Source organism: Hylobates moloch, unplaced genomic scaffold, assembly GCF_009828535.3.
Source record: "Hylobates moloch isolate HMO894 unplaced genomic scaffold, HMol_V3 SCAFFOLD_6, whole genome shotgun sequence".
Taxonomy (NCBI): Eukaryota; Metazoa; Chordata; class Mammalia; order Primates; family Hylobatidae; genus Hylobates; species Hylobates moloch.
The window spans coordinates 133871711-133899025 of NW_026652281.1; the positions used below are offsets into that span (position 1 = coordinate 133871711).

At 39.3% G+C, this 27315-nt stretch overlaps 1 protein-coding gene across 1 annotated transcript; it reads left to right on the forward strand.

The window, feature by feature from the left end:
• Positions 1-8759: 8759 nt before the first annotated feature.
• PPP1R2B (PPP1R2 family member B) lies at positions 8760-10249 on the forward strand. The gene has a single exon (XM_032155985.2). The coding sequence runs from the start codon at positions 8973-8975 to the stop codon at positions 9531-9533; it is 561 nt and encodes a 186-aa protein (XP_032011876.1). The 5' UTR covers positions 8760-8972; the 3' UTR covers positions 9534-10249.
• The last annotated feature ends 17066 nt before the right edge of the window (positions 10250-27315 follow it).

Here is a 27315-nt window from a genome sequence, read left to right on the forward strand (position 1 = left end):
GCAGACAGACAAAAAGAGGTGTCCAGGAAACAGAGCTTGGGTGGAGCAACATTTAGAAGTTGGAGAAATGAGGAAAAAACAGCAAATGAGAAAGAAATAAGAGTCCTTGAGGTAGGAGGGGAGAAAGAATGATATTTCGGATACCAAAAGAAGGGTTTCAAGAAGGAGGTAGTGATCAATTGTGTCAAATGCTGCTTACAGGTTGAAAATATTAGCAAGGGAGGTCATTAATCATTGGTCACAATTGCAGAAGAATGTTGAAAGCAAAGCATGTTTGGAACAAGTTCAAGAATGAATGAAGGAGACAAATTGGAGACATCAAGTGTCAATGATTCTTCGAAAGAATTTTGATGTAAAAAGGAGCAAAAACAGAATACAGCTGCTAAGAAAAAGGGGGAGACAGGGTCAAGAAAACTTTTTTTAAAGATGTGAGAAATAATAGCCTGTTTCACTGCTAATAGGAATGACCCATTAGAGAGATAAAATTTAATGATGTAGGTGAGAGGGAAGAATTGCAGCAATGTCCTTGAGTAGGCAAGAGGTGATTGGATCTAATATGGAAGTGGAAGGAGGATGCCAGATAGGAATCTGGACAGTTCATTCTTAGTCACAGCTGGGAAGGCAGAGTATATAGGTGTTAAAGCTGGAAAATGAGTAGATGTGATGGAAAAATCTGTGAATTCCGTCCATCAGCTTTTGCAGTGGAATAGAAATAAGATCATTGAGAGTGAGGATGGGGAAGGAGGTGTTAAAATTTTTAAAGAAGAAAATTAGATATAAAATGGTTATGTATAAAATGGGAGAGTAGATTGACTAAGAATGTATAGCATGCCTGCCTAGCAGCATCAAGAGTCCCCTTGAAAATTATGGTCATGAATTTAAAGTGAGACCAAATCAGACCAATTATATGTTTTATTCCAGCCACATTCAGCTGCACAGATGCAAGCAAGAGGAAGTAACTCAAGGGTGTATGAAAGGCAATGATTATAATGACTAACCTTAGAATTTAAAAAAATGTGAGATCATTATGGTAGTGAGGTATAGCAAAAAAAAAAAACACAAAAAACAAAATAATAGGATTAATAAATTGGAAATTGTATTAGTCCATTTTTACACACTTATGAAGAATTATCTAAGACTGGATAATTTATTAACAAAGAAGGTTTAATTGACTCACAGTTCTGCAAGGCTGGGGAGGCCTCAGGAAACTTACAATCATGGCAGAAGGCAAAGGGGAAGCAAGGCACGTCTTACATTGTGGCAGAAGAGACAGTGAGCAAGTGAGGAGGAAAATGTCAAACATTTTTAAACCATCAGATCTTGTGAGAACTCACTATCACAAGAACAGCATGGAGCAAACCACCTCCATGATCCAATAACCTCCCACCAGGTCCCTCCCTTGACACATGAGAATTACAATTAGAGATGGGATTTTGGTGGGGACACAGAGCCAAATCATATCAAAAGTGCAGGTGGACTTAAAAGACTCTTGGAGTTAAGAGTTAGAGATAGTAAGGAGAAAGATGGAGGTGATGGTCAGAGACTAGGTTACAAGAAATAGAATTTTGGAAGGGGTGCAGCCATGTGTAATGATACAGTCTGGGGTAAGACTGTGTGAATAGGTGACTGAAAAACAGGAAAAAAGAATGTTGGTTACTGGGACCAAGAGCACATGTATCCTACATCTTCTATTCCCATCATCAAGGCTGAGAAGAGGCCTCTGCTCTTGGAATCACATCAAGCTTCACCAGAAGTCAACATGTCAATCAGCAAGATCAAGATGAGCATACACATTCAAAATGAGGCCTGTCCTTTCCCCAGCAAAAGTTAAGAAGGAACAAGTACATGGGGATCAATACCCCGCTCTTAGGTCTCCTTTACCCATTTTATATAAGGGTTCAGAGGAAGACTTTTAAGGCTTCCTTTCAAAAAACAATTCATATGCTAAAGCCCTAACCCCAAAGTGTTAGTATTTGGAGATGGGTCTTAGAGAGATAATTAGGTTTAGATGAAGTCATAAGGGTAGGCCTTTTTGATGGGATTAGTACTCTTATAAAAAGCGACTCTAGAAAGCTTGCCCTCTCTATGCCATGTGAAGACACAGCGAGAAGGCAGGCAAAGGGCTCCCACCATAAACTGACGATTGTGGCACCTTGATCTTGGACTTGTATCCTCCAAAACTGTGAGCAAATAAATTGCCATTGTTTAATCTACCCAATCAATGGGATTTTGTTATGGAAGCCCAAGCTGACTAAGAGTCTCAGCCACTCACTCCTATGCATATACCTAGATCTGGTCATTACCTCTGGTAGGTGAGAAACCGAACTCTACAAAGGTTTGGTCTTTTTAAAAATCAGTATGCTCTATTGCCTCTCCCTCGATGTTCATGAAGGCCTAGATGAACCTGACCCAAATTCTAATTTAGAGCCCACTGTTTATTAGCTGCATGACATTAAGCAAACACCTGAAGCTTTAATTGTCTCATTGGAAAAGGGAAGATAATGTCCCCTACCTTGCAGGGTTATTGAAGCGCTTAATTAGATTATGTATGATAAAAGCATAGCATTGTTATTTTGTTTGAGATAGGGTCTCACTCTGTCACCCAGGCTGGAGTGCAGTGGCGTGATCGCTGCTCACTGCAACCTCCACTTCCTGGGTTCAAGCGATTCTCACACCTCAGCCTCCTGAGTAGCTGGGATTACAGGCATGAGCTGCCACACCTAGATAATTTTTGTATTTTTGGTAGAGACGGGGGTCTCATCATGCTGTCAAGGCTGGTCTTGAATTCCTGGCCTCAAGTGATCTGCCTGCCTCCCAAAGTGCTGGAATTACAGGTGTGAGCCACTGTCCCTGGCTAGCATTGTTTTTATATTTTTCAAATATATGACAGCTATGAAATTATACCTGGCCAGGCACAGTGGCTCATGCTTGTAATCCCAAGACTTTGAGTGGCGAAGGCAGGAGGATAACTTGAGGCCAGGAGTTTGAGAGCAGCCCTGGCAACACAGTGAGACCCCACCTCTACAGAAAATACAAAAATTAGCCAAGTATGGTGGTGCATGCCTATAGTCCCAGATCCTCAGGAGGCAGATATGGAGGTGGGAGGACTGCTTGAGCACAATATTTTGAAGTTACAGTGAGCTATGGGTGGCCATTGCACTACAGCTTGGGTGACAGAGCAAAACCGGAAGGAAGGAAGGAAGGAAGGAAGGAAATTATACGTTTTTTTGCTACCTTTTCACTCAAGAGACAGTATTGTTAGGTTCTTGTGAAAATTAGGTAAGGGAGTACATGCCAGGTATTGGAAAACTACAGCCCACAGTCTGAGTAGCCTGCTGCCTGTTTTTTTGAACAAAGTTTTATTGGAGCACAATTACATCATTTGTTTAAATATTGTTTATGGCTGCTTTCCTGTTACAATTTGAGTTAAGTAGTTAAACAGAGAACGTATGTCATGCAAATTCTAAAATACTATCTGGCTCTTTACAGAAAAATATTGCACACCCCTGATATAAGCAAGCATTTAAAACAGCCTGACATAGTATAAGCTCTCAATAAGCAATAATGTTTCTTCCTTGTAAGCTTACCTCAATTTGCTCAACAAATTATGGGGAACAGTTGCACAAAGGAGAGCAAGTAGAAATAAATCACTTGCATTGTGAAGTCCAACAGTAAAACTCTAGAGTACATAGTCCTACACGTAAGTTCAGATTTCCCTGGATGCCATGGCAGAGTTTTTATATTGGGCACAGGGCAGGATTGAACTTCTATTGTATTTTCACATCACTGCTGATCCTGTGACCAGAGTATCTCACACCAAGCATAGCATGTGTTCATCAGACTACAACCTATACAAGACGCCTAACTAAACCCAAGATTCTCATAGCGAAACAGGGAGGACAAGCCTAAGAGTGAAACTAAGTCACTCTCACAAAATATCACTGATGATATTCAAAAACTCAAATATGAAGATGAGACAGCTCCTAGGGCCACAAAGAGGTGGAAAAAAAAAACAAGAAGATGGTCTGAGAATTGGACTTTTATATCCTCAACATCCCACACTCCCATCTGTCCACAGCAAAATGCACAGAAAATATCCCCCTGACTCATGGTTTCTACAGTAAAAAAAGTGAGATTGAGGTGAACCACCAGCTTCCCCTACCACCTTAAGTTTTCTGACAGGAGACCTATCCCTGCTTCAACCCATGGGAAGCATCATGAATGCCTGAAAGGAAAAATATACCTGAGGACAGCCATAGATAAAGGAGGAGAGTGGGACTATTACCCCCAGCCCTAGAAACTCCATCTGAAATTCAGCCAAAAGAGATGCCAAATCAGGGTAGCTATTCAGCAGCAGTACATTGTAGGAGAAATATTCCGCAGGTCCCCTGGGCATGAACCCCTAGCCAGCCTTCCCACACTGCTGGGATATCCGTTTTGGCACCTCCTCATTTGGGATGGGCAGTGCTCTGATCATTAACCGGAGCCAAGGAAAACCTAGGCTCAAGGCACAATCTAGTGTTAAAGAGAAAGCAGCAACCAGTGGGAGAAATAAAGAAATTCAGCAGGTAAATTCAAAGAACCTCTAAGCAAACATATCCAATAATAAAACAAGCCAGAGAGAGAAGAGGAACAATCACTAAATGCAAAAATATAGATGTATATCCACAATAAACAACAGTAAATAGGGAACCATTACCTCCCTAAATGAACAAAGCAAGGAACCTGTGACTGAGCCTAATAGGATGGTGATATGGGATCTCTGACCAAGAATTCGAAATGACAATTTAAAGGAAACTCAGTATCTCCAAGATAACACATAGAAGCCACTTAGAAATTTATCAGATAAATTTAACAAAGAGATTGAAATTTAAAGAAAAATCAGACAGAAATCTTGTAACTGAAAAATACATTTGCTGAGCTGAACAATTTATTAGAAGTTCTCAATAGCAGAAAGGATCAAGCAGAGCAAAGAATCAGTGAGCTCAAGGACAGGTTATTTGAAAATACAGAGTTAGGGCCAGGCACAGTGGCTCATGCCTATAATCCCAGCACTTTGAGAGGCTGAGGCTGGTTGATCACTTGAGTCCAGGAGCTTGAGACCAACCTGGGCAACATGACAAAACTCTATCTCTACAAATACACACACACACACACACACACACACACACACACAAATTATACATGTGTGGCTGGTGCCTGTAGTCCCAGCCACTCGAGGCTGAGCTGGGAGGATCACTTGAGCCTGGGAGGAAGAGGTAGTGAGAGGTGACAGCGTGCTGGCAGTCCTCACAGCCATCGCTCGCTCTCGGCGCCTCCTCTGCCTGGGCTCCCACTTTGGCAGCACTTGAGGAGCCCTTCAGCCCACCACTGCACTGTGGGAACCACTTTCTGGGCTGGCCAAGGCGGGAGCCGGCTCCCTCAGCTTGCGGGGAGGTGTGGAGGGAGAGGCGCAAGCAGGAACCGGGGCTGCACGCGGTGCTTGTGGGCGGCTGGAGTTCCGGGTGGGCGTGGGCTTGGCGGGCCCCTCACTCAGAGCAGCCGGTAGGCCCTGCTGGCCCCGGGCAATGAGGGGCTTAGCACCCGGGCCAGCAGCTGCGGAGGGTGTACTGGGTCCCCCAGCAGTGCCAGCCCACCGGTGATGCGCTCGATTTCTCACCGGGCCTTAGCTGCCTTCCCACGGGGCAGGGCTCGGGACCTGCAGCCCGCCATGCCTGAGCCTCCCAACCCCTCCATGGACTCCTGTGAGGCCCAAGCCTCCCCAACGAGCGCCAACCCCTGCTCCACGGCACCTAGTCCCATTGACCACCCAAGGGCTGAGGAGTGCGAGCGCACAGCGAGGGACTGGCAGGCAGCTCCACCTGCAGCCCTGGTGCAGGATCCACTGGGTGAAGCCAGCTGGGCTCCTGAGTCTGGTGGAGATGTGGATAACCTTTACCTCTAGCTCAGGGATTGTAAATACACCAATCAGCACCCTGTGTCTAGCTCAGGGTCTGTGAATGCACCAGTCGACACTCTGTATCTAGCTGCTCTGGTGGGGCCTTGGAGAACCTTTGTATCCATACTCTGTATCTAACTGATCTGATGGGGACGTGGAGAACTTTTATGTCTAGCTCAGGGATGGTAAACGCACCAATCAGCGCCCTGTCAGAACAGACCACTCAGCTCTACCAATCAGCAGGATGTGGGTGGGGCCAGATAAGAGAATAAAAGCAGGCTGCCTGAGCCAGCAGCGGCAACCTGCTCGGGTCCCCTTCCACACTGTGGAAGCTTTGTTCTTTCGCTCTTTGCAATAAATCTTGCTACTGCTCACTCTTTGGGTCCACACTGCTTTTATGAGCTGTAACGCTCACCGCGAAGGTCTGCACCTTCACTCCTGAAGCCAGCGAGACCACGAGCCCACCGGGAGGAATGAACAACTCCAGATGCGCCACCTTAAGAGCTGTAACACTCACTGCGAAGGTCTGCAGCTTCACTCCTGAGCCAGCGAGACCACGAACCCACCAGAAGGAAGAAACTCCGAACACATCTGAACATCAGAAGGCAACTCCGGACACACTACCTTTAGAACTGTAACACTCACCATGAGGGTCTGCGGCTTCATTCTTGAACTCAGTGAGACCAAGAACCCACCAATTCCGGACACAGTAGCAGTAAGCCCAGATCACGCCACTGTACTCCAGCCTGGGTAACACAGTGAGTCCCTGTCTCAAAAATAAATAAATAAATAAATAAATAAATAAACGAAAAAGAAAAACAAAATACAGCATCACCTTTGGGAGGCTGAGGTGGGTGGATCGCCTGAGTCAGGAGTTCGAGGCCAGCCTGGGCAACATGGCAAAACCCAATCTCTACTAAAAATACAAAAAATTAGCCAGGCGTGGTGATGCATGCCTATAGTCCCAGCTACTCAGGAGGCTAAGCCACAGGAATCTCTTGAACCCAGGAGGTGGCAGTTGCGGTGAGCCAAGATTGCACCACTACACTCCACCCTGGGTTACACAGTGAGACTCTGTCTCCACCAAAAACAAAACACAACACAACAACAACAACAGCAACAAAAATATGGAGTCAAGAGAAAAAGGAAAAAAGAATGAAAGGAACAAAAATATAGAGAAAAATTGCCTAAAAAGACAAAAAATCAAGAATTATGGATGTTCAAGTGGGAGCTGAGCAAAACCAAGGGGTAGAAAACTTATTCAAAGAAATAGTAACAGAAAACTCTCCAAAACATGAGAAAGAAAAATACGCAGGTACAGGAAGGTCAGAGAACACCAAACAGATTCAACCCAAATAAGAGTACTTTAAAGGATATAATAATCAAATTCTCAAGTCAAGGACAAAGAGATACTCCTAAAAGCAACAAGAGAAAAGCAGCAAATGACATATAAAGAAGCTCCAATTCATCTGGCAACAAACTTCTCAACAGAAACCACACAGGCCAGAAGGGAGCAGGATGACATTTTGAAAGTGCTGAGAGAAAATAACTGCCATCAAAGACTACTGTATCCAGCAAAGCTATCATTCAAACAGGAGGGATAAAGTCTTTCTCAGATGAACAGAAGCAGAGAGAATTCAACACCAAACCCATCCTATAAAAAAATGCTAAAGGGAATTCTTTTTTTTTTTTTTTTTTTTTTTTTGAGATGGAGTCTCACTCTGTCGCCCAGGCTGGAGTGCAGTGGCGCAATCTCGGCTCACTGCAAGCTCCGCCTCCCGGGTTCACGCCATTCTCCTGCCTCAGCCTCTCCGAGTATCTGGGACTACAGGTGCCTGCCACCACGCCCGGCTAATTTTTTGTATTTTTAGTAGAGACGGGGTTTCACCGTGGTCTCGATCTCCTGACCTCGTGATCCACCCGCCTCGGCCTCCCAAAGTGCTGGGATTACAAGCATGAGCCACCACACCCAGCCAGGGAATTCTTTTTTTTTTTTCTTTTGAGACAGAGTCTCAGTCTGTCACCCAGGTTGGAGTGCAGTGGCATGATCTCAGCTCACTGCAACCTCCACCTTCCAGGTTCAAGTAATTCTCCTGCCTCAGCCTCCCAAGTAGCTAAGATTACAGACACGCACCACCATACCTAGCTAATTTTTGTATTTTAGTAGAGATGAGGTTTCACCAAGTTGGCCAGGCTGGTCTCAAACTCTTGACTTCAAGTGATCTGACCACCTCAGCCTCCCAAATTGCTGGGATTACAGGTATGAGCCACCGTGCCACACCAGGAATTCTTCAATAAGAAAAACCACCATCACCACCAGCACCACCACCACCAGCACCACCACCACCAACAGCACCACCAGCACCACCAGCACCACCAGCACCACCATACAAAAAGAAAACATTTGAGGTATAAAACCCACTGTAAGTACACAGACAAATCCAGAATGCCCTAATACTTATAAAGGTGGTGCGAAACCCACTTACAACTCTAGTATAAAGCCTAAAAGACAAATCAAAAACTTTAACAGCTACAGTAATCGTCAAGAGTTAGGCAATATAAAAATATATTAATTGAGACAATAGAAAGTCAAAATGTGGTGGGGGGATAAAGTTTGTTTCTTTTCTGTTTTTGTGCTCTGTAAGTTTTCATCTCTTTACAACAACTTGTTGCATCTATAAAGATGTTTTTTTGTAAGCCTCATGGTGGCCACAGTGCAAAAGAACTATGAAAGAGGGCATGGGCGTCGCTCCCGCCCTGGAGCTCTAGGCCGGCATCTCTCCGCGAGCCGCGGGTCAAGTGCTGGCGGCTAAGGGTGCGCGAGAAGCCTCACCCGTTGCGCGTTGGCTCTGGAGTCGGGGTAGTTGTGTCGTGACAACCGCTCCGGTAGCCATTTCCGAGGCAGCAGGTCTGGCCGCTAATTTAGCCCTGAGCGGGCTCTGCGGCTGCTTGTGAGTCTCTGCTGTGCCGACCCTTCTCTTCGTGGATCCCATGCCAAGCAGTGACCCTGAGCTGACAGCCGGAGCGCCCGGCAATGGCGGCCTCTACGGCCTCGCACCGGCCCATTAAAGGGATCTTGAAGAACAAGACTTCTACAACTTCCTCTATGGTGGCGTCGGCCGAACAGCCCCGCAGGAGTGTCGACGAGGAGCTGAGCAAAAAATCCCAGAAGTGGGATGAAATGAACATCTTGGCGACGTATCATCCAGCAGACAAAGACTATGGTTTAATGAAAATAGATGAACCAAGCACTCCTTACCATAGTATGATGGGTGACGATGAAGATGCGTGTAGTGACACTGAGATCACTGAAGCCACGGCGCCAGACATCTTAGCCAAGAAATTAGCTGCTGCTGAAGGCATGGAGCCAAATTATCGGATTCAGGAACAAGAAAGCAGTGGAGAGGAGGATAGTGACCTCTCACCTGAAGAACGAGAAAAAAAGCGACAATTTGAAATGAAAAGGAAGCTTCACTACAATGAAGAACTCAATATCAAACTAGCCAGACAATTAATTTCAAAAGACCTACATGATGATGATGAAGATGAAGAAATGTTAGAGACTGCAGATGGAGAAAGCATGAATATGGAATAATCAAATCGAGGATCTACTCCAAGTGACCAACAGCAAAACAAAGTACGAATTTCATAGAAGAGATTTGTTCAACACTGCAATTGTTAGATATAAACCCTGTGACTATAATACATGGCTTCTTGTTCTCCACAATTCATGACTTAAGTACCAAAATGCATACCAGTTATTATATATTGCCAAGAATTAAATGATAAACTTAGAGACTGATTAGACTGAAAATGCCTAATTGAGATATATATATATATATATATGTATATATTCTTGTGCCTAGTACTTTACCACAAATACAGTGTAATATCATCAGTCCAAAACTGCATTACTTTTGTAAAAACACTGGTTAATTTGTATTAGATATTATAGAGCTTTTTATGCTTTAGAAGTTAAACAATATCTTTGGGGGGGAACTAATTTATTTTCATCACTCGAAATGTGGTAGCTCTTACAAAGTTTGTTGATTTGTTTTTTTAAAAATCAAAAGCCAATTGAACAACAGGATATATAGACTGATATTCAGGCTGAATAGTATTTTAACATTTGTCTTCAACTTGATTTGTCTGTTTAATTGAAAAGAATTATAAGAGTTACTGTTGCATTTTCTGACCTACTACCTTTAAAATTCCTGTTGAGTTTCTTTGTGTTTACAAGGCAAGGACTGAAATTTTTCTCATCAAAACTAGCTTTTTTCCCCACAAATAAATTATCAAGTTAAACTTTCACCAATGTCTGCTCTGTTTTTTGTTTTTTGGGGGGTTTTTTGTTTGTTTTTGTTTTTTAATGTTTTTGGTACACTGGGCAGACTCCAGAGCAGTTTTTTTTTTTAATAAATATTCTAATGTAGCTATCTCGCCATTCCCTTTAAATACCTGTCTTAACCTCCTGCTTCTATTTCCTACTCCTTTCCACACATACGCCCACAATCTTTTACGTTTTAAAGGATCATTAAGATTGTCACGATATTAGCAACTCTTTCTCTCACTCTTCTGTCATTTGCTGCCATGTTGAGATTCTTATTTTGACCATCAATGCCTATGAATTCTTCTAATACATGAAGAAAATAGATTGAGTAGCAGCAGTACTATAGGCGGGAAATACAGTTTAACTGCTGAATTTCTATACCTCTCTGATTTACAGATTGCTAATTAAATTGCTATTATTAGTTTGGCTTAATTAGACTTAAGAAAACAACTAACTGAGGGGTTTTTTTGTTTTGTTTTTTGAGGGTTTTCTTTGCATGAGAATTGTATGTAACCAGTGATATGATTATTCCTGAATGTACAGACAGAAGTAAGCCTGGACATTTTTTAATTTAAAAACTTTAAATAGTCCCTGCTTTAAGGGAATACGATAATGTATACTATGACAAATGTACTTTATTCTTCTAACACAGTAAGAATTATGTGGAATTTTTTCCTTAAACAAAGTGCAAGAAAGCCCTGTGTGTCTTGGTTTAGTTATGGTTTCATTTCTAGCCATACAATTGATGAATTGTATACAATTTTTGTTAGTACCAAAATAATCTGTTATATGAACAGACTTCTAAAATAATGTCTGTTTTATATATATATATATATATATATATATATATATGAAGGCTTTTATTGAACAGCTTATCTCCCACTCGCAGGTTTATGGAAATATCAGTATTTCAAAATATATAAAAAGTGGGAGAATTCTTTGCTGTTAGAAGAATGTGGTTATTATTTTGATTTTTTTAAATGGGATATATAATCAAAGTACTGCTGAACTATAAGTGCAGTATTCTAAACATTTCAGCTAGTAATACCACTGATTTAGAAACAAAAACTGTTTCTCTCTGGTTTCTGAATTTAGAATGTTGCGATTACCTGTTTAAATCTGTCTTGGGGGATGTAGAGATTAAGTCTGTACATATGCGTGCACATATATTCATGCACCCTCTGATTTTGGTTTTCTTGTTTCTGAGTTCTTAGAAAGTGTCCACATACGCTTTTTTGTAGAAGTAGCTGTTGTAGAGTGAAGAAAAGCATAAGACTTTAAAACAGTTGATTCTTTTTGTTTTCTACAAACTATTTTTTGAAATTTAAATCACAAGCAAACTCATTTTCTGGTTTTTAGAAAGTAGGTGATGCTTTCAGAGGAGTAAGGCATGCCAAGCAGCATGCTCAGTGGGGTTTTAGGCTGTGAAATGCAGCTGTGAAAAGGTATGTTCAAGTCATAAGTAGCTAATTGATAGGGTATGAACTAGTCAAAATATGAAACATTATGATTCAAGTTAGATTTTCCTCTGGAGAGACAGATCTGAATGTTCAGTTTTATCCAAGGTAGATTTTACTTTCAACTTTTTAATCAGTATCACTTTCTGTGCTTAACTCTCTGGTGTTACCTTGTCCGTTTTCATTTGTCTAAAATTCTGCAGAGATGACTAAAATTTGACATAATGGTATAAATGGATTGTTAAGGTTAACTTTCAGTTGAAGAGTAAAGCAAGATGCCATTTTCCCCATGACTTTGATTTTGTTTACATTTTTCCCTTTAAGTTAGTATACACTACACATAACAGTAATAAAATACAATAATATGAAAAAAAGAACTGTGAAAGATACACTAAAATAAAAAGTAAATTAAAACACACTACCAGAGAAAATCACTTAACCACAAAGACAGTAAGAAAGGAAGGAGTTACAAAACAACCAGAAAACAAGCAACAGAATGTTTGCTTGTAGTACATCCTTACTTAATAACACTGAATGTAAATGAACTCAATTCTCCAATTAAAAGACATGGAGTAGCTGAATGCATAATGAAACAAAACCCAACTACATGCTACCTACAAGAAACCCACCTCAACTATAAAGAAACACGTAGACTGAAAGTAAAAGAATGGAAAAAGGTATTCCGTGCCTGCAGAAACCAAAAAAGAATAGGAGTAGCTATGCTTATACAGAATGGATGACAAGTCAAAGTCTGTAAAGAGAGACCACAGAAGGTCACAATACAATGATAAAGGGGTCAATTCAGCAAGAAGATGTAACAATATAAATATTTATGCACCCAACACCAGAGCTTCCAAGTATATGAAGAAAATATTAATAGATCTAAAGGGAGACATAGACTGCAGTACAATAGTAGTAAGGGATTTCAATACCCACCTCTCAGTAATTGACAGATCATTCAGACAGAAAATCACAAAGAAACATTGAACTTGAACTATACACTAGACCAAACAGGTCTAACTGACATTTACAGAATATCACCCAACTGCTACAGTACACACATTATTTTCATCAGCACATGGAACATTCACTAGAATAGACAATATCTTAGGCCACAAAACAAATATAAAAAAATTCAAAAAAGTAGAAATCATATAAACTATCTTGTGTGACCACAAAGAATAAAAGTAGAAATCAATAATAAGAGGAATTTTGGAAACTACACAAACATTGAAATTTAAAACGTGCTTCTAAACAACCAACAGGTCAATTAAAGGTTAACAAAGAAATTTTTAAATTCTTGAAATAAATGAAAATAGAAATACAACATATCAAAATCTATAGATACAGCAAAAACGGTGCTAAGAGGAAAGTTTATAGCAATAATCTCCTATCCCAAAAAAGTAGGAAGACTTTCAAAATACAACCTAACAATGTGACTGTAGGAACTAGAAAACAAGAACAAACCAAACCCAAAATTAGACAGAAATAATAAAGATTAGAGCAGAAATACATAAAATCAAGACAAAAAATACAGATCAACTTTAAAATGAAAAGATGGTTTTTTGAAGATAAACAAAAATTGAGAAACCTTCAACTAGATTAAGAAAAATGAAAGACCAAAATAAATAGAATCAAACAGAAAAGAAGAGATAATAACTGAGATCACAGAAATACAAAGAACCATTGGAGACTATTATGAACAACTATATGCCAGCAAATTGGAAAAACCTAGAACAAATCTATACATTCTTGGGCAGATATGACCTACCAAGATTAAACCATGAAAAAAATAGAAAACTTAACAAATAAACAAGCAATGAGATTGAAGCTATAATAAAACATTTCTCATTAAACAAATTCCCCTGACTGAATGGATTCACTAATGGATTCAACCAAACATTTAAAGATGAAACAATACCAATTCTATTCAAACTCCTCAAAAAATTAAAGAGGAGGGAATATTTCCAAACATTTTTTTGAGGTCAGCATTACCCTAACACCAAACCAGACAAGGATACAACAACAAAAACTACTGGCCCATATCACTGATAAACATATATGCAAAAATCCTTAACAAAATGTAAGCAAACTGAATTCAACAACACATTAAAAAGGTTACCAACACATTAAAAACGTTACTTACCATAATCATGAGGGATTTATCCCAGGAATGCAAGGATGGTTCAACATATACAAATGACTCAGGGTGACACATTTCATTAACAGAATCAAGAACAAAAACCACAAGATTGTTTTAATGATGCTGAAATAGTCTTTGATAAAATTCAGCATCCCTTTCTGATAAAAAATACTTGAGTATAGAAGGAACGTGTCTAAAAATAATAAAAGCCATTTTGTCAAACCCACAGCTAACATCATACTGAATGGGGAAAAATGAAAGCCTTTCCTCTAAGATTTGGAACAAGATAAGGATGCCCATTTTCACCACTTTTTATTCAACATAGTGTTTAAAGTCCTGACCAGAGTAGTTAGGAAAAGGAAGGAAATAAAGGACATTCAAATTGGAAAGGAAGAAATCAAATTAGCTTTTTTGCAGATGACATGGCCTTGTATTTAGAAAAACCTAAAGACTCTACCAAAAAAAAAAAAAAAAAACTTAAAACTGATAAATGAATTAAGTTGTAGGATACAAAATTAACTAACTACAAAGAATATAAACTAGGAATAATTTAACCAAAGAAGTGAAAGGTTTATATAGTTCAATATTAACGAATAAACAGTATGATTAAATAAAGTGCCTTCAAACAGAAACACACATAAAACAGGTCATATGTTAACTGGTTGATAAAATATTGTGACCAGAGGCTTACAAAAATCTAATCCTGTATTTTCTCCTGGGAGCAGTGGTTTCGTACTCTCTAATTCAGGGTCTGTGGTGACTTTATAAAATGTAACTACTGGAAATAATAAGCATCAATTATATATACACATATGTGTATATAATAGATATATACACTATATGTACATAATTGTCTGTGTAAATTTAATGATTACTCATAGAGGTTAGTGCCATTTCTTTAATTTGTTCTAAAGCACCAGCAGTTTTATTCATCATTGCCTTTGTACTATCAGTACAAATGTCAAACACTGTAGAAAATAACATATTACTATCACAATTAAAATACTAAAGATGTCCCTCTCAGGGGTTAAAAACGTTTTCATTACCAAACAGACTACTTTAAAGTACTAAGTTAGGCTGGGTGCAGTGGCTTACACCTATAATCCTAGCACTTTGGGAGGTCAAGGTGGGTGGATGATTTGAGGTCAGGAGTTTGAGACCAGCCTGGTCAACATGATGAAACCCCATCTCTGGAAAAATACAAAAATTAGCTGCTGTGGCAGCGCATGCCTGTAATCCCAGTTACTTGGGAGGCTGAGGCACAAGAATCCCTGAACCCGGGAGGTGGATGTTGCAGTAAGCTGAGGTTGCGCCACTGCACTCCAGGCTGGGCAACAGAGCGAGACTCAGTCTCCAAATAAAATAAAATAAAAGTACTAATTTTTTGCCTTCAAGTATGTCAGTATTTCACCAGTGCTATCTGTATTAGTTTGATTGGTTTTACCTTTTATGCATTGAGGTAGTGTTTCCAAATGCTTTTGAATTTAAATTCTTCTGGACTGTAATAAGCCTTGACAACAAATATGTAAACAGAAACAAAATTCATGCCTTGTTCTGTTCTTCTTCCTTTTTTTTTCACTTCAGCTTTTTTTTTTTTTTTTTTTTTTAAGTGAATGCTGCGTTTCACTCTATCACCCAGGTGAAAGTGCTGGAGTGCAGTGGTATGATAATGGCTCACTGCAGTCTTGACCTTCTGTGTTCAGACAATTCTCCCACCTCAGCCTCCTGAGTAGCTGGGACTACAGGCATACAACGTTATGCCTGGCTAATTTTTTTTTTTTTTTTTTTTTTTTTTTTTTTTTTTTGTAAAGGTGGGGTTTCACCATGTTGCCCAGGCTAGACTTGAATTCCTGTGCTCAAGTGATCCACCCACCTTGGCCTCCCAAAGTGCTGGGATTACAGGTGTGAACCACCACCATGGCAGGACTGAACGCTTTCATTTTGTTTTGATTTCCTTAATGTAATTAAGTGTTCCTATGTTACCTCTAAGTTACTTCCACTGAGATACAAATGAAATATATTTTGTCCACTTACACATTTTAAAGTAGAAGATAATATTCAGCACATGACTTGAAGTTATAAACAAAATAGAAAAACTTGTTTGAGGTAATGAGAAAAAAAAATTACTAAAGGGAAATTTTTTTTTAATTTTAAAATTGGAGCTATTATTGCCTATAGGAGGGAAAAGAAAAATAGATCACTTATATTGCCTTCATGTCTAAAATATAGTTTGATAAAGAATTATGATTTTTTAAAAACACACTATAGGTTTTATGGGTGGATAGAAAGGAGATAAATTTGAAATAAGAATTAAAAGATTAAGAAATTAATAAGAACTATTATAATCAGACATATATTTAGAAGGTGATTTGTACAGGAAACTATCTTTCAATGAATCCTATCATGCCAGTTTGATAGTCTCTTCTCTCATCTACTTTTTCCATGTACTAGCCAGGCAGTAAGGTTATTAAAGGTGAGATTTAAATCTTTGATGAGATGAGGCTGCAAAGAAACCGAACTGAGTGGGTACAGTTCCTCCAGGGGCTTACGAGGTGCTTTTTAAGACTGACTAGTCTAGACTGTGGAAAAGGTACTAATGACCTTAAAGGGAATGGATATTCTGTGATTATCCTGTAGAAATACTGATTAGAGAGCAGGAAATAAGGAAATGTCTTTTCTCTCTTGTATGTAAGGAGAGAAAAAGAATGGAACGGTGGGGTATCATTTTAGGCTTGACCCTGAAGCACAAAGGTTTAGAATTTTTAATCATGGGAAACAAACTGGTCCTGCACAGATAGGGTTGAGCAAATTACATTGTAATTAGGCTTTAATCTGGAATTCAGGAAATGATTCAGGAAAGTCAAGTCTTTCATTTGTTACAAAAACATTCTTCCCCTCACTTAGTTTGCTATCCTACACGTTTGCAGGGCTTGTCCCACCGATGTTTCCCTTTGCTATCTTGGCTTTGTTCTTCCTCCACTGCTTTTGCTAACTAAAGACAGGACCAGTTTAGCCCAGTATAACATAGAACCCTGTGTGTAATCGTAACTTTCTCCTCCAACTTTGAAACTAGTTAACAGCCCTTATCAGTAAATAAAAGCCTTCTACAGCAGACAAGTTACTGAGAACCCCTTAAAAAGCTAAAATAATTAAAAAAAGGCGGCCGGGCGCGGTGGCTCACGCCTGTAATCCAAGCACTTTGGGAGGCCGAGGCGGGCGGATCACGAGATCAGGAGATTGAGACCATCCTGGCTAACACGGTGAAACCCTGTCTCTACTAAAAATACAAAAAATTAGCGGGGCGAGGTGGCAGGTGCCTGTAGTCCCAGCTACGCGAGAGGCTGAGGCAGGAGCATGGCGTGAACCCCGGGGGGCGGAGCTTGCAGTGAGCCGAGATGATGCCACTGCACTCCAGCCTGGGCGACAGCGAGACTCCGTCTCAAAAAAAAAAAAAAAAAAAAAAAGCTGCACAAAGCTAAAACAAATTTCAGCTTTAGGTCTCCCTTGATCTCTGCCGTAAGTATAAAAACGTAACATGTTTATTGGCCTTTTTATTACGTGATTATTATTGTGCTGTTTTCATATCACCTAGTACCTTCTTAGTTGGGACCTTCCAGTAAAACAAACATTCAAACTGGGGCACTTTTAAAAATAAAGAGGCACAACTGTATTCAGATTCTAAAGTTGTAAAGTTGTAAGTTTTCCAGAACTCACTTGGAATTATAGCACATACATAAACAATGAGAATTCTAAAAGCCAAACTTCAGTTTTATAAAATATTTGTCTAAATTTTATTCAATAAAATAGACATTTTTAAATTAAGAAAGCTGTCATGTAGACAGCTCTTTCAGTTAAAAATAAGTGCAACTAATAAAATAAGCACAAACGCTCATTCCTATCCTATATTAAGCTGCATTTCTGCATCTAGAAGCAATAAGAAGACTGAAGTAATTAGAATAACTTAATTCTGAAAAAGACCATTTTTGTTGATGATTTTTAACCACCAAATATTTTTAAATTCATTAGATGGAAAAAAGATTTTTCACTTATTTTATGTAACCTCAAAGGTCAGAATTTAGGTACTTAAAAAAAAAAAAAAAAGCCAGGTGCAGTGGCGGCTCTTGCCTATAATCCCAACACTTTAGGACACCAAGGCAGGTGAATCACTTGAGGACTTGAGGTCATGAGTTCGAGACCAGCCTGGCCAACATGGTGACATCCCATCTCTACTAAAAATACAAAAAATTAGCCAGGCATGGTGGTGGGTGCCTGTAGTCCCAGCTACTCAGGAAGCTGAGGCAGGAGAATCACTTGAACCCAGGAGGCAGAGGTTGCAGTGAGTCAAGATCGATCATACCACTTCACTCCAGCCTGGGCAACACAGCGAAACTCCACCTCAAAAAAAAAAAAAAAAAAGCAAAAAGGCTTCACGGAGAATATTTTCAGTAAGAACATTATTACTAAGAAAATATCAAATTTTGAAGTGGGTTCTAATAGGAGTAAGTGAGTTCTCTGTTACTAGGGGTATTGAAACAAAAACCCATTTGGATACTTCAGTGGTCCCTCAACCATAGGCTGTTAAAATATATAAGTAATTTCAAGCTTATTTTATGTATCTTAGCAGTAGAAACTTTACTGAAATGCAACATTGATGTCTAGATTCCATAAAAATGATGGCAACTATAGAAACCAGAATCTTTCTTCCTATTCTGCAAAAACCATTCCAATAAATACAGCACAAATAAAATCCCATTTTTTTTTCAACTAGGAAAAGAGATAGTAGTTCAAACTGCAAGTTATGTGCATGAGGAGAAGTAAACATTCTGAAACCAGTAGTGCCTTTTCAGAGCCCATGTCAGGGCAGACTCATGCACAGACTGAGTGGAAAGCAGATGGGACAACAGGATACTAACAATGGGGAAACACAGATGGAACTGCCCCTGGAGAAGAGCTCCCACCTTGAGTGGCAAAGTTCCTAAAATAAGCCTTAGATCTTGGGTATCCTAGCACTGGGTCCTAGAAATAGAAATGAAGGGGTCTGAAATTGCTTAGGATCACAGGTGGTAGATTTGGAAGCCAATGCATGAATGTGAAAGAGTGTGTGTGTGTGTGTGTGTGTGAGAGACAGTGTGTGTGTGTGTGTGTGTGTGTGTGTGTGTGTGTGTCTGTGTGTGTGTGTTGGGAAAGGTGACTTCATGGTTAAGTCTGAAAAAAAAAAAAAAAACAGAAAAATGAAATAGAGGTAAAACGAATCATAGAGAAAGGGATAGGCATATAAGAGAAGCAAAGACTCAACAAACCTATAATGAGACTCCCTGAAGAGAAAAATCAATTACCACTTTTAAATATGGAATAGAATTCAAAGCTGTAAGTCTCCTCCCCCACAAAATTTTCCAGATATTAGACCAGACTTGAATCTACAAAGTAAAAGGTTCCATTCTGCATATGGAAAAATTGCCAAAGAATAATAAGCTCCATGATATATGCTAGTAAAATAATTATGCTATGAAGACAAAGAATTCCCCCGACTCTCCTCCAGTCACCATCAGTTGGCACTAAAATCTCAACAGCAGTGTATGGAGCAAGAAACAATGCACAACATTCTCAACAAACTCAAGACAAGCAAAAGGGAGTCCACAATTGTGTATTCAGTTGAACTACCCTTTAACTATCAAGACCATGGAAAAACAATTTTAAACATGCAAGAACTGGGGAATACTATACTCATGAGCTCTTCCTGAGCAATCTACAAGAACATGGCTACTCAGAATGTAATGTGTAGCCAGCAGCAGCAGTGGCAGCAGCAAAATCCAATAGATTATTCAAAATGCAAAATCTTGGCCAAGTGTGGTGGCTCATGCCTGTAATCCCAGCACTTTGGGAGAATGAGACGGGTGGATCACTTGAGGTCAGGAATTTGAGATCAGCCTGGCAAACATGGCAAAACCCAACTCTACTAAAAATATAAAAATTAGCTGGGTGTGGTGGTGCACGCCTGTAGTCCCAGCTACTTGGGAGGCTGAGGCAGAAGAATTGCTTGAACCCAGGAGGCAGAGGTTGCAGTGGGCTGTGATCAAACCACTGCACTCCAGCCTGGGCAGCAGAGTGAGACTGTCTCAGAACAAACAAAATAAAAACAAAATGCAAAATCTCAGCTCCTACCTCAGGGCTTCTGAATCAGAATCTTCGTATTAACAAGATCCTCAAGGGATTAGTATGCACATAAAATACAAGCTCTATCAATGAAAAGATCATGGTGCAAACTTTGGCCAAAGAATTAATGGTCTTTTTATCTATATATGAAAACATGTTTAATTGTAGGTATGAGACTAAAACAAAGGAGAAAAGTTTAGAGTTCTGTCAAGGTAGAAATATCACAACTTCAAAATGAAAAAAGAAGAAACAAAATAGAAGTAAATAATGATTGTCTCATAGGGAATAGGTGGTTGAAAAAAGGCATTAGTATGAAGATTGCTAGTAGCACAAAAATTTTTTTAATTGAGAAAATAGACCATATACAAAAATATACAAAAATAAACACAGTAAATGTAACAAAAATAATATGAGCTATTTGAGACCAAACATATCAGTCCTTAAAAAAGTAAACTCGTCTCTATGCTGTATACAAGAGGCATGCTTCAGTGATTCAAAAAGGCTAAAGGTAAAAAGATGGGTGAAGGTGTACCAGGTAAATGTAAACACTAAGAAAGTACAGCTGTGATTCTGATAGCAAACAACCTAAGCTAACACTGGAGTCAAAAGAAGGAAGGCCTTTATTATGTTATAGGACACAATCCACAATTAAGATAGAAGTTATGACTACGTGGAACCCAAATAACATAGCCATCAGTCTCACAGAGCAGAAACTACAAAAGATGCAGTGACAAGTAGATTAATAAACACACTAATAATACATTTTATCACACAAATCTCAGTCAAAGGAAAACCAAGAGGACAGAAAGCTAAGTGAACATGTAGAAGTTCCAAAAATCATTCATAGATCTGGTGAATATAAGGTAAGCTTTATATACTGACAACAGAAAGTATACCTCTTCTTCAGCTACATAGAATAGGGTCACACACAAAAAATACTATATATTGAATCACACAAACACAAATCAGTACGTCCCACAGGATAGAACAATGCATATGGTAAGCACAGTGAGATCAAATAAGACATTTATAACAAAAAGTAGAAAAAGTTCTTGCTAGAAATTGTAAAAAGTCCTATTGAAAAATGCTTAGGTAAAAAGAAAAATATAAACTAAAATTGCAGATTTGCTAAAATTTTGGAATTTATGAAACATAAATGAAGCTTTAAAATCAGCAGAACAGGCCAGGTGCAGTAGCTCACACACCTATAATCCCAGCATTTTGAGATGCTGAGGCAGGAAGATCGCTTGAGGCCAGGAGTTTGAGACCAGCCTGGGCAACATTGTGAAACCCTGTCTCTACAAAAACAAAACAAAACAAAATCAGTAGAACGTGTATAACCTTAAATATTTATACCAATAAAAAGTAAAAATTAAAGATCAATAAAGTAAAAATCAAAATATACTAAAAAACAAATTTTATTCATACTTATTTATGCAGATTATAAATACAAAGTATAGAGTATAAATAAAAATATAAATAAAAATTATACAAATAAAAAGTAAAGAATAAGGGTCAATAAATACTAATCAACAAAATATATGAATAAAAAGTAAAGGATAAATGTCAATAAATTAAGTAATATCAACAAAAGTACAACAAAGAAAGCAAAAGAAAGGGAAAAAAATCAAAACAAAAGAATACATGAATAAAGTTGAAAACAGAAAAAAGATTAGAACCAAGAAATCAAAATGCTGGTTTACTAAAAATAGCAACAAAATAGGCAAACCACTGGTTTCTCATTCAAAAAAGAAAAAGAGTGAGAAATGGGAGAAAAAAATATCAAGTAAGAAACCAGTGGCCAGATGTGGCTCATGCCTGTGATCCCAGCACTTTGGTAAGCTAAGGTAAGAAAATCACTTCAGCCTGGAAGTTTGAGACCATCGTAGGCAATGTGGCAAAACCCCATCCCTGCAAAAGACGCAAAATCAAATGGAGCAAAATCCTAAGTCTCTATTTTTCTGAGCCTTCAGCCTTAAGAGAGTCTCCTAACTACCACTTAGAGTAAAATTTTACCCCCAGTTCTTCCTACGTAGAAATCTCAATGATAGCAAAGTTTCTGGGTCATTAAACGGCTGTTCAAAGTATTATTCTTTATCTCATGTCCTCCTATATCATACCGATGGAGAAAACATGAACAGCTGAAGGTTCAGAAAAATAGAGATTTAGGATTTTGTAATGAAGTCCCTCATATACTAAGAAAAACATGTCAGTGTCTGCATGCATCATTTTGCACACATACTCATAAAACAGAGTTGTCCCTTGCTCGCTTTATAGCTCCTGGTAGGGGTCATGGCCCTTTGAGCTTTCTAGTCCAGCATCCCCTCCATCCTGGAAATAACATCTCTCAGACAGATACAAATACCCATCTGAGCAGAGCTAACCTTCTCAGCACTCAATGTCTGGGTCATACTTTCCTAGAACAAAGGAAAACAAAACAAAACAAAAAAGATAATCTAGTATTTTGGTTCCAAATGGAGCAATTTCAAGCCTCATTTCATTTCAGCAACTTCTTAGTTGCACACTAGTAAACAGTGAAGAGAAGAAGATAGCAGTGTTTATTTGTTCATTTAACAAGTGGTTCAGGCTGGGCATGGTGGCTCACACCTACAATGCCAGCACTTTGGGAGGCTGAAGCAGGCAGATCGCTTGAGCTCAGGAGCTCAAGACCAGCCTGGGAAACACCGCAAAACCCTGTCTCTACAAAATATACAAAAATTAGCCAGGCATGGTGGCACACGCCTGTGGTCCCAGCTACTTGGGGGGCTGGGGTGGGAAGATCGTTTGAACGCAGAAGGCAGAGGTTGCAGTGAGCCGAGATCATGCCGCTGCTCTCCAGTCTGGGTGACAGAGCAAAACACTGGCTGAAAAAATAGAAAAATAAAACAAGTAGTTGAATGTCTCTATGTCAGGCCATATTCCCGGTGCTTAGCTCATGGAGCTCACAGGGAAGATCAGAGTACGTCTATGTCAGAAAGTAATGTGCTCTCTGAAAAGAGAAATATGAGCTAAAAGTACATTTTAGGAAGGGTAGTCAGAGAAGGGCTCTCTGATAGAAAATATTTGGACAGAAGTCTGAAGGATATGAAGAAACAACTATTTTAGGAAACAGAATTATAGGCAGAGATAAACTGTATGTGCTAAGGCCCTGAGGCATGACAATGCTAACAAAGCAGTCTCTAAGAACAGAAGAGAGTCATACAGACAGTGAAAGTCGGCCTTGATCTGTGTGAGCAAAGCACACTATGAATGGTGAAGAACTGCCTCAAGTCTCTAACACTTCACCCATCATCATAAATCCCTTCACTGCCAATACACCCCTTCATTTTTCATCAAAGCTCCAAGGTAATTTATTTTTAGAAAATAGTTACTGGCTATTTGGAAGTAAAATGTTCTTTGTTCCCATTCTACCCAACCCCACTTCATCTTCCAGGTCACACATTAAATCTCTCGTATAAGCACATTACTCCCTGATGTGACACATAAGGACCACAGGCTGGCAAAAAAAATTATCAAATGGCCCTCTTGCCTTTTATTTGGTTTAAACTATCAACAAAATTTGGAATGTACATTCAGCATTAGGATTAACCGGTACATGTAATTTTCTAACCGACTTTGCAGGAAAAGACAGATCCATGAAACAGAGGTCAAGAGAGGCTCACACACACAAATAATTTCTTACCACGGTGACATTTAAAAGCAGTAGAAAAATGTCAGTTGTCCAACAAATGATGGTGGGATAACTGGCCAGACACTGGGGGAGGAAATAAACATGTATCATCCCTACTTACACCAAAATAAATTTCAGTGGATCAGAAGGTTAAAAGAAAATTGTAAAAGTCAAAGAAAATATTACAACTCAAAAAAAAAAATATTTGGAGTGGGGATAGCTAAAGCAAGATACATAAACCAAAAGCCTCAAAGGAAAAGATTAATGACTGTGACCACAGAAAAACTTCAAAGCCATAAAATGGTAAAAAGACAATTGTTGTAGAAAAATGCAACATAATGCAAGAAGTGAATTCCTCAATTCGTAAAAAGTTCTGGTAAGTTAGTTTCAGGGGACAAGTTCTATCCCACTCCCCGGCAAGTGGATAGATACTTAGGGGTTTTTGTTGTTGCTGTTTGAGACAGGGTCTTACTCTGGCCCCCAGGCTGGCAGGCGGTAGCATAATCATAGTTCACTGCAGCCTCAAACTCTTGGAGTCAGGTGATCCTCCTACCTCAGTCTCCCAAGCAGCTAGGACTAAATAAGCCACCACACCCAGCTCATTTCTTGTAAAGATAGGGTTCTCCTTACCTCAGGTTGGTTTGAACTCTTGGTCTCAAGCATTTTTTTTTCTTTTTTTTTTTTTTTTTTTTTCCTCAGCCTCCCAAAGTGCTGGGATTATAGGCATGAGCCACTGTGCCCAGCCTGGATAGCTATTTGGCAAGAAAAAAATGCAAATGGCTTTTAAATGTATGTGTAGATGCACATTCAAAATTAAGGAAATGTAACTTAAAAGTAGCAATAACATTTTATCCTATTAACAAATACTAAATAATTTGAAAACAAGGTGTTGGTGAGGGTATAGGAAACAGGCTTCCCTATGCAATTCTTGGTAGAAATGTAAATCGATTGGTATATTTATGAAGGATAATGTGGCTACATCCATATCAATTAAATATTCACATGCCCTTTAACTTAGCAATTATATTTCAAGCAATTTATCGTGATACGTTTTCATACATGTGTAAAGAGGATTATCTAAGGCTGCAGTATAATTTTTAATGATAAAAATTTAGAAACAACTTAAACATTCATTGATGAAGAATGAGTTAACTAAAGGACAGCACAGTCATACTATTGTAATACTGTGTAGCCATTAAAAAGATTCAGGCTGATTTATATGAGCTGATAAGAAAGGACTTCTAAGATATAATGTCAAGTAATAAAAGCAGGACAGAGGCATTGTAGATATTATACGTATATACCCATACACACAAGAAAAATAGACTGGCTAGGACTAACCCTGAAAAATATCTGTCATACCTACTGTGGCCCAAGTTCATTGGTTTTATTAGCCCATAATTATATTGCCAATGAGTAGCAAAGTGTGCACTCAACACAGATCTGTCAGACTCCGAAGCTCACACTGTTAATTATAATGCTACATACCCTTTGATGATGCTAAAAGGACAAAGGTAGCAAGAAAACAAATGGTAAGACATTTCCTACTTTCTGCTTCCGAAACAACCAGGTATAAAAATGAACAGACCTGTAACAAAGGAAATAACGGAATTTTACAAAAGAAAGGCTTATTCACCTTTAACTTCTTGAAGGGAAAAGGTTGATAACGGCAGAAGAATGTTCAGCTCTGTCTCTCTTTCCCAAGGATAATCCAAAAAGACAAGTGGAATTTGTCAACATTTAGAACATTTTATCTCCTTAAGTGAAAGCTTACCAGGCTGAAATTCTTACCTTCTGGCTATACATGAAACCTATTGTTACTGGCTTTAACTAAATTCTACCTGGTTTAAAAATAAAATAAATCCTCAGCTTGTTTGAAAGCAGTGTGTGCCAGATAAACTAGTTATCTATAGCCAGACGTGTGACCATCCTTGCTACACACTGCCAACTTATTAAAAAGGAGTAAATTCCCAGATGAGTTCTGAAATTTGCAGCCCTAGAACCTGGTGTAAGAGCCAAGACCTTTGGCCCCCTAAAGGTTCATTGAAAAATCAACTCATTAGCTGGACACAGTGGCTCATACCTGTAATCCCAGAACTCTGGGAGGCTAAGGCAGGAGGATTACTTGAAACCAGGAGTTTGAGACCAGCCTGGGCAACATAGCAAGACCCTATCTCTATTTTTAAAAAATTAGCCAGATGTGGTGGCACACACCTGTCATCTCAGCTACTCAGTAGGCTGAGGCCCAGGGATCACTTTAGCTCAGGATATCAAGGCTGTAGTGAACCATGATCACACCACTGCACTACAGCCTGGGGGACAGAGTGAGACCCTGTCTCAGAAAAGAAAAAAGAAGAAAAGAAAAATCAAGTCACAAAGGGCAGATTAATAGGCGAAAAGGCATTCACATTTATGTAATGTGTATACATGAGAGGCTTCAGAATGAAGATCCAAAGACACAGGAAACTGTCTATGTTTATGCCTAGATTCAGCAAAATATAAACATCATGTAGAAATATAATTGGACAACAAGGGTAAGATCTAATGCTAATAAACGTAGTGGGGAAATCTAGCAAGTCCTGTCTAGATTCTTCTTGGCCTCTCTGTGCAGTATTCCTTTCTTCTGAGTGCGGGGCAAGATGTTCTCTGGAATAGGGGTCTTATGACGTACAGTCAAACAAAGTAGGTCAGATAATTTTAATGACCAGTTTTTGCATAGAATATTTTTATGTTCTATGGCTGACTTTGAGGAAAGGAGTTCTGGTCTCTATGACATGCATTGGGGAAGAGGGATTCTAGTTTCCATGACTAACCGTGGGGAAGAATAGGACAGAGACATAAGGGCAGGAGAAGCTCAAGGAGAAACTTTTACTTCTGAAGCTGCTTCTGAGGCCTTCATTTCGGGGTATTGTTTTCTGACCCCAACACTGGCAAAACTGCATTCTGTCCTTTGTATTAAATTTGTCTATGCCCAAACCAGTAATGATAACTACTCAGCCCTCAAGAATTCACTTTTCTTTGGGAACAAACTCTAATGCCCAGGTAAGGCCAGAGCCCAGGGGCATTCTCTATGCCTCATGATCCTGTCACTCAGATGAAGCTGGCTGGGCCAAGGCAAACAAGCAGCCTTAGCTTGGCCAATTGCATTTTCCATCGCAGGAATCTGAAGTTTATAACAAAGTGACTGGGAGCCTGTTTCATTACTGAGTCCCATAAATAGCAGTACCCTTGAGAGAAAACACGTGGATTTCTGCTGTCAAAGTTCCCAGAGTTCCCTGATATCCACCCTTCTGAGGCTTTATCCATTCTCTGAGCTGTCTCGGTGTCTTTTTCTTAAGCTGCCCAGAGTCCATTTTTGTTTTTAGCCACAAAACAGCAAGAACAAATACACATCTCTGTCTGCTGCTATCAATATCATTTCCCATTTTTACTTTCAAACAGAACTCTAATTTTGTTTGGTATAATAATGTTTCTATTACTTATTTACCATCCTCCCTTACAGCTGAAAGGAGTCTTGTGACCCAGTCCTGGCCAATGAGATGAGCAGAAGTCACTGATGGTGCTTCCTGAGTCTCCTTTAAAGCAGCTGGACAACGGAGCTTTCATCTTTTGCCCTTTGCTCTC

Excerpts from the sequence above, each read along its gene's own strand:
- PPP1R2B (XM_032155985.2), top strand. The coding sequence starts at position 8,973 with ATGGCGGCCTCTACGGCCTCGCACCGGCCCATTAAAGGGATCTTGAAG.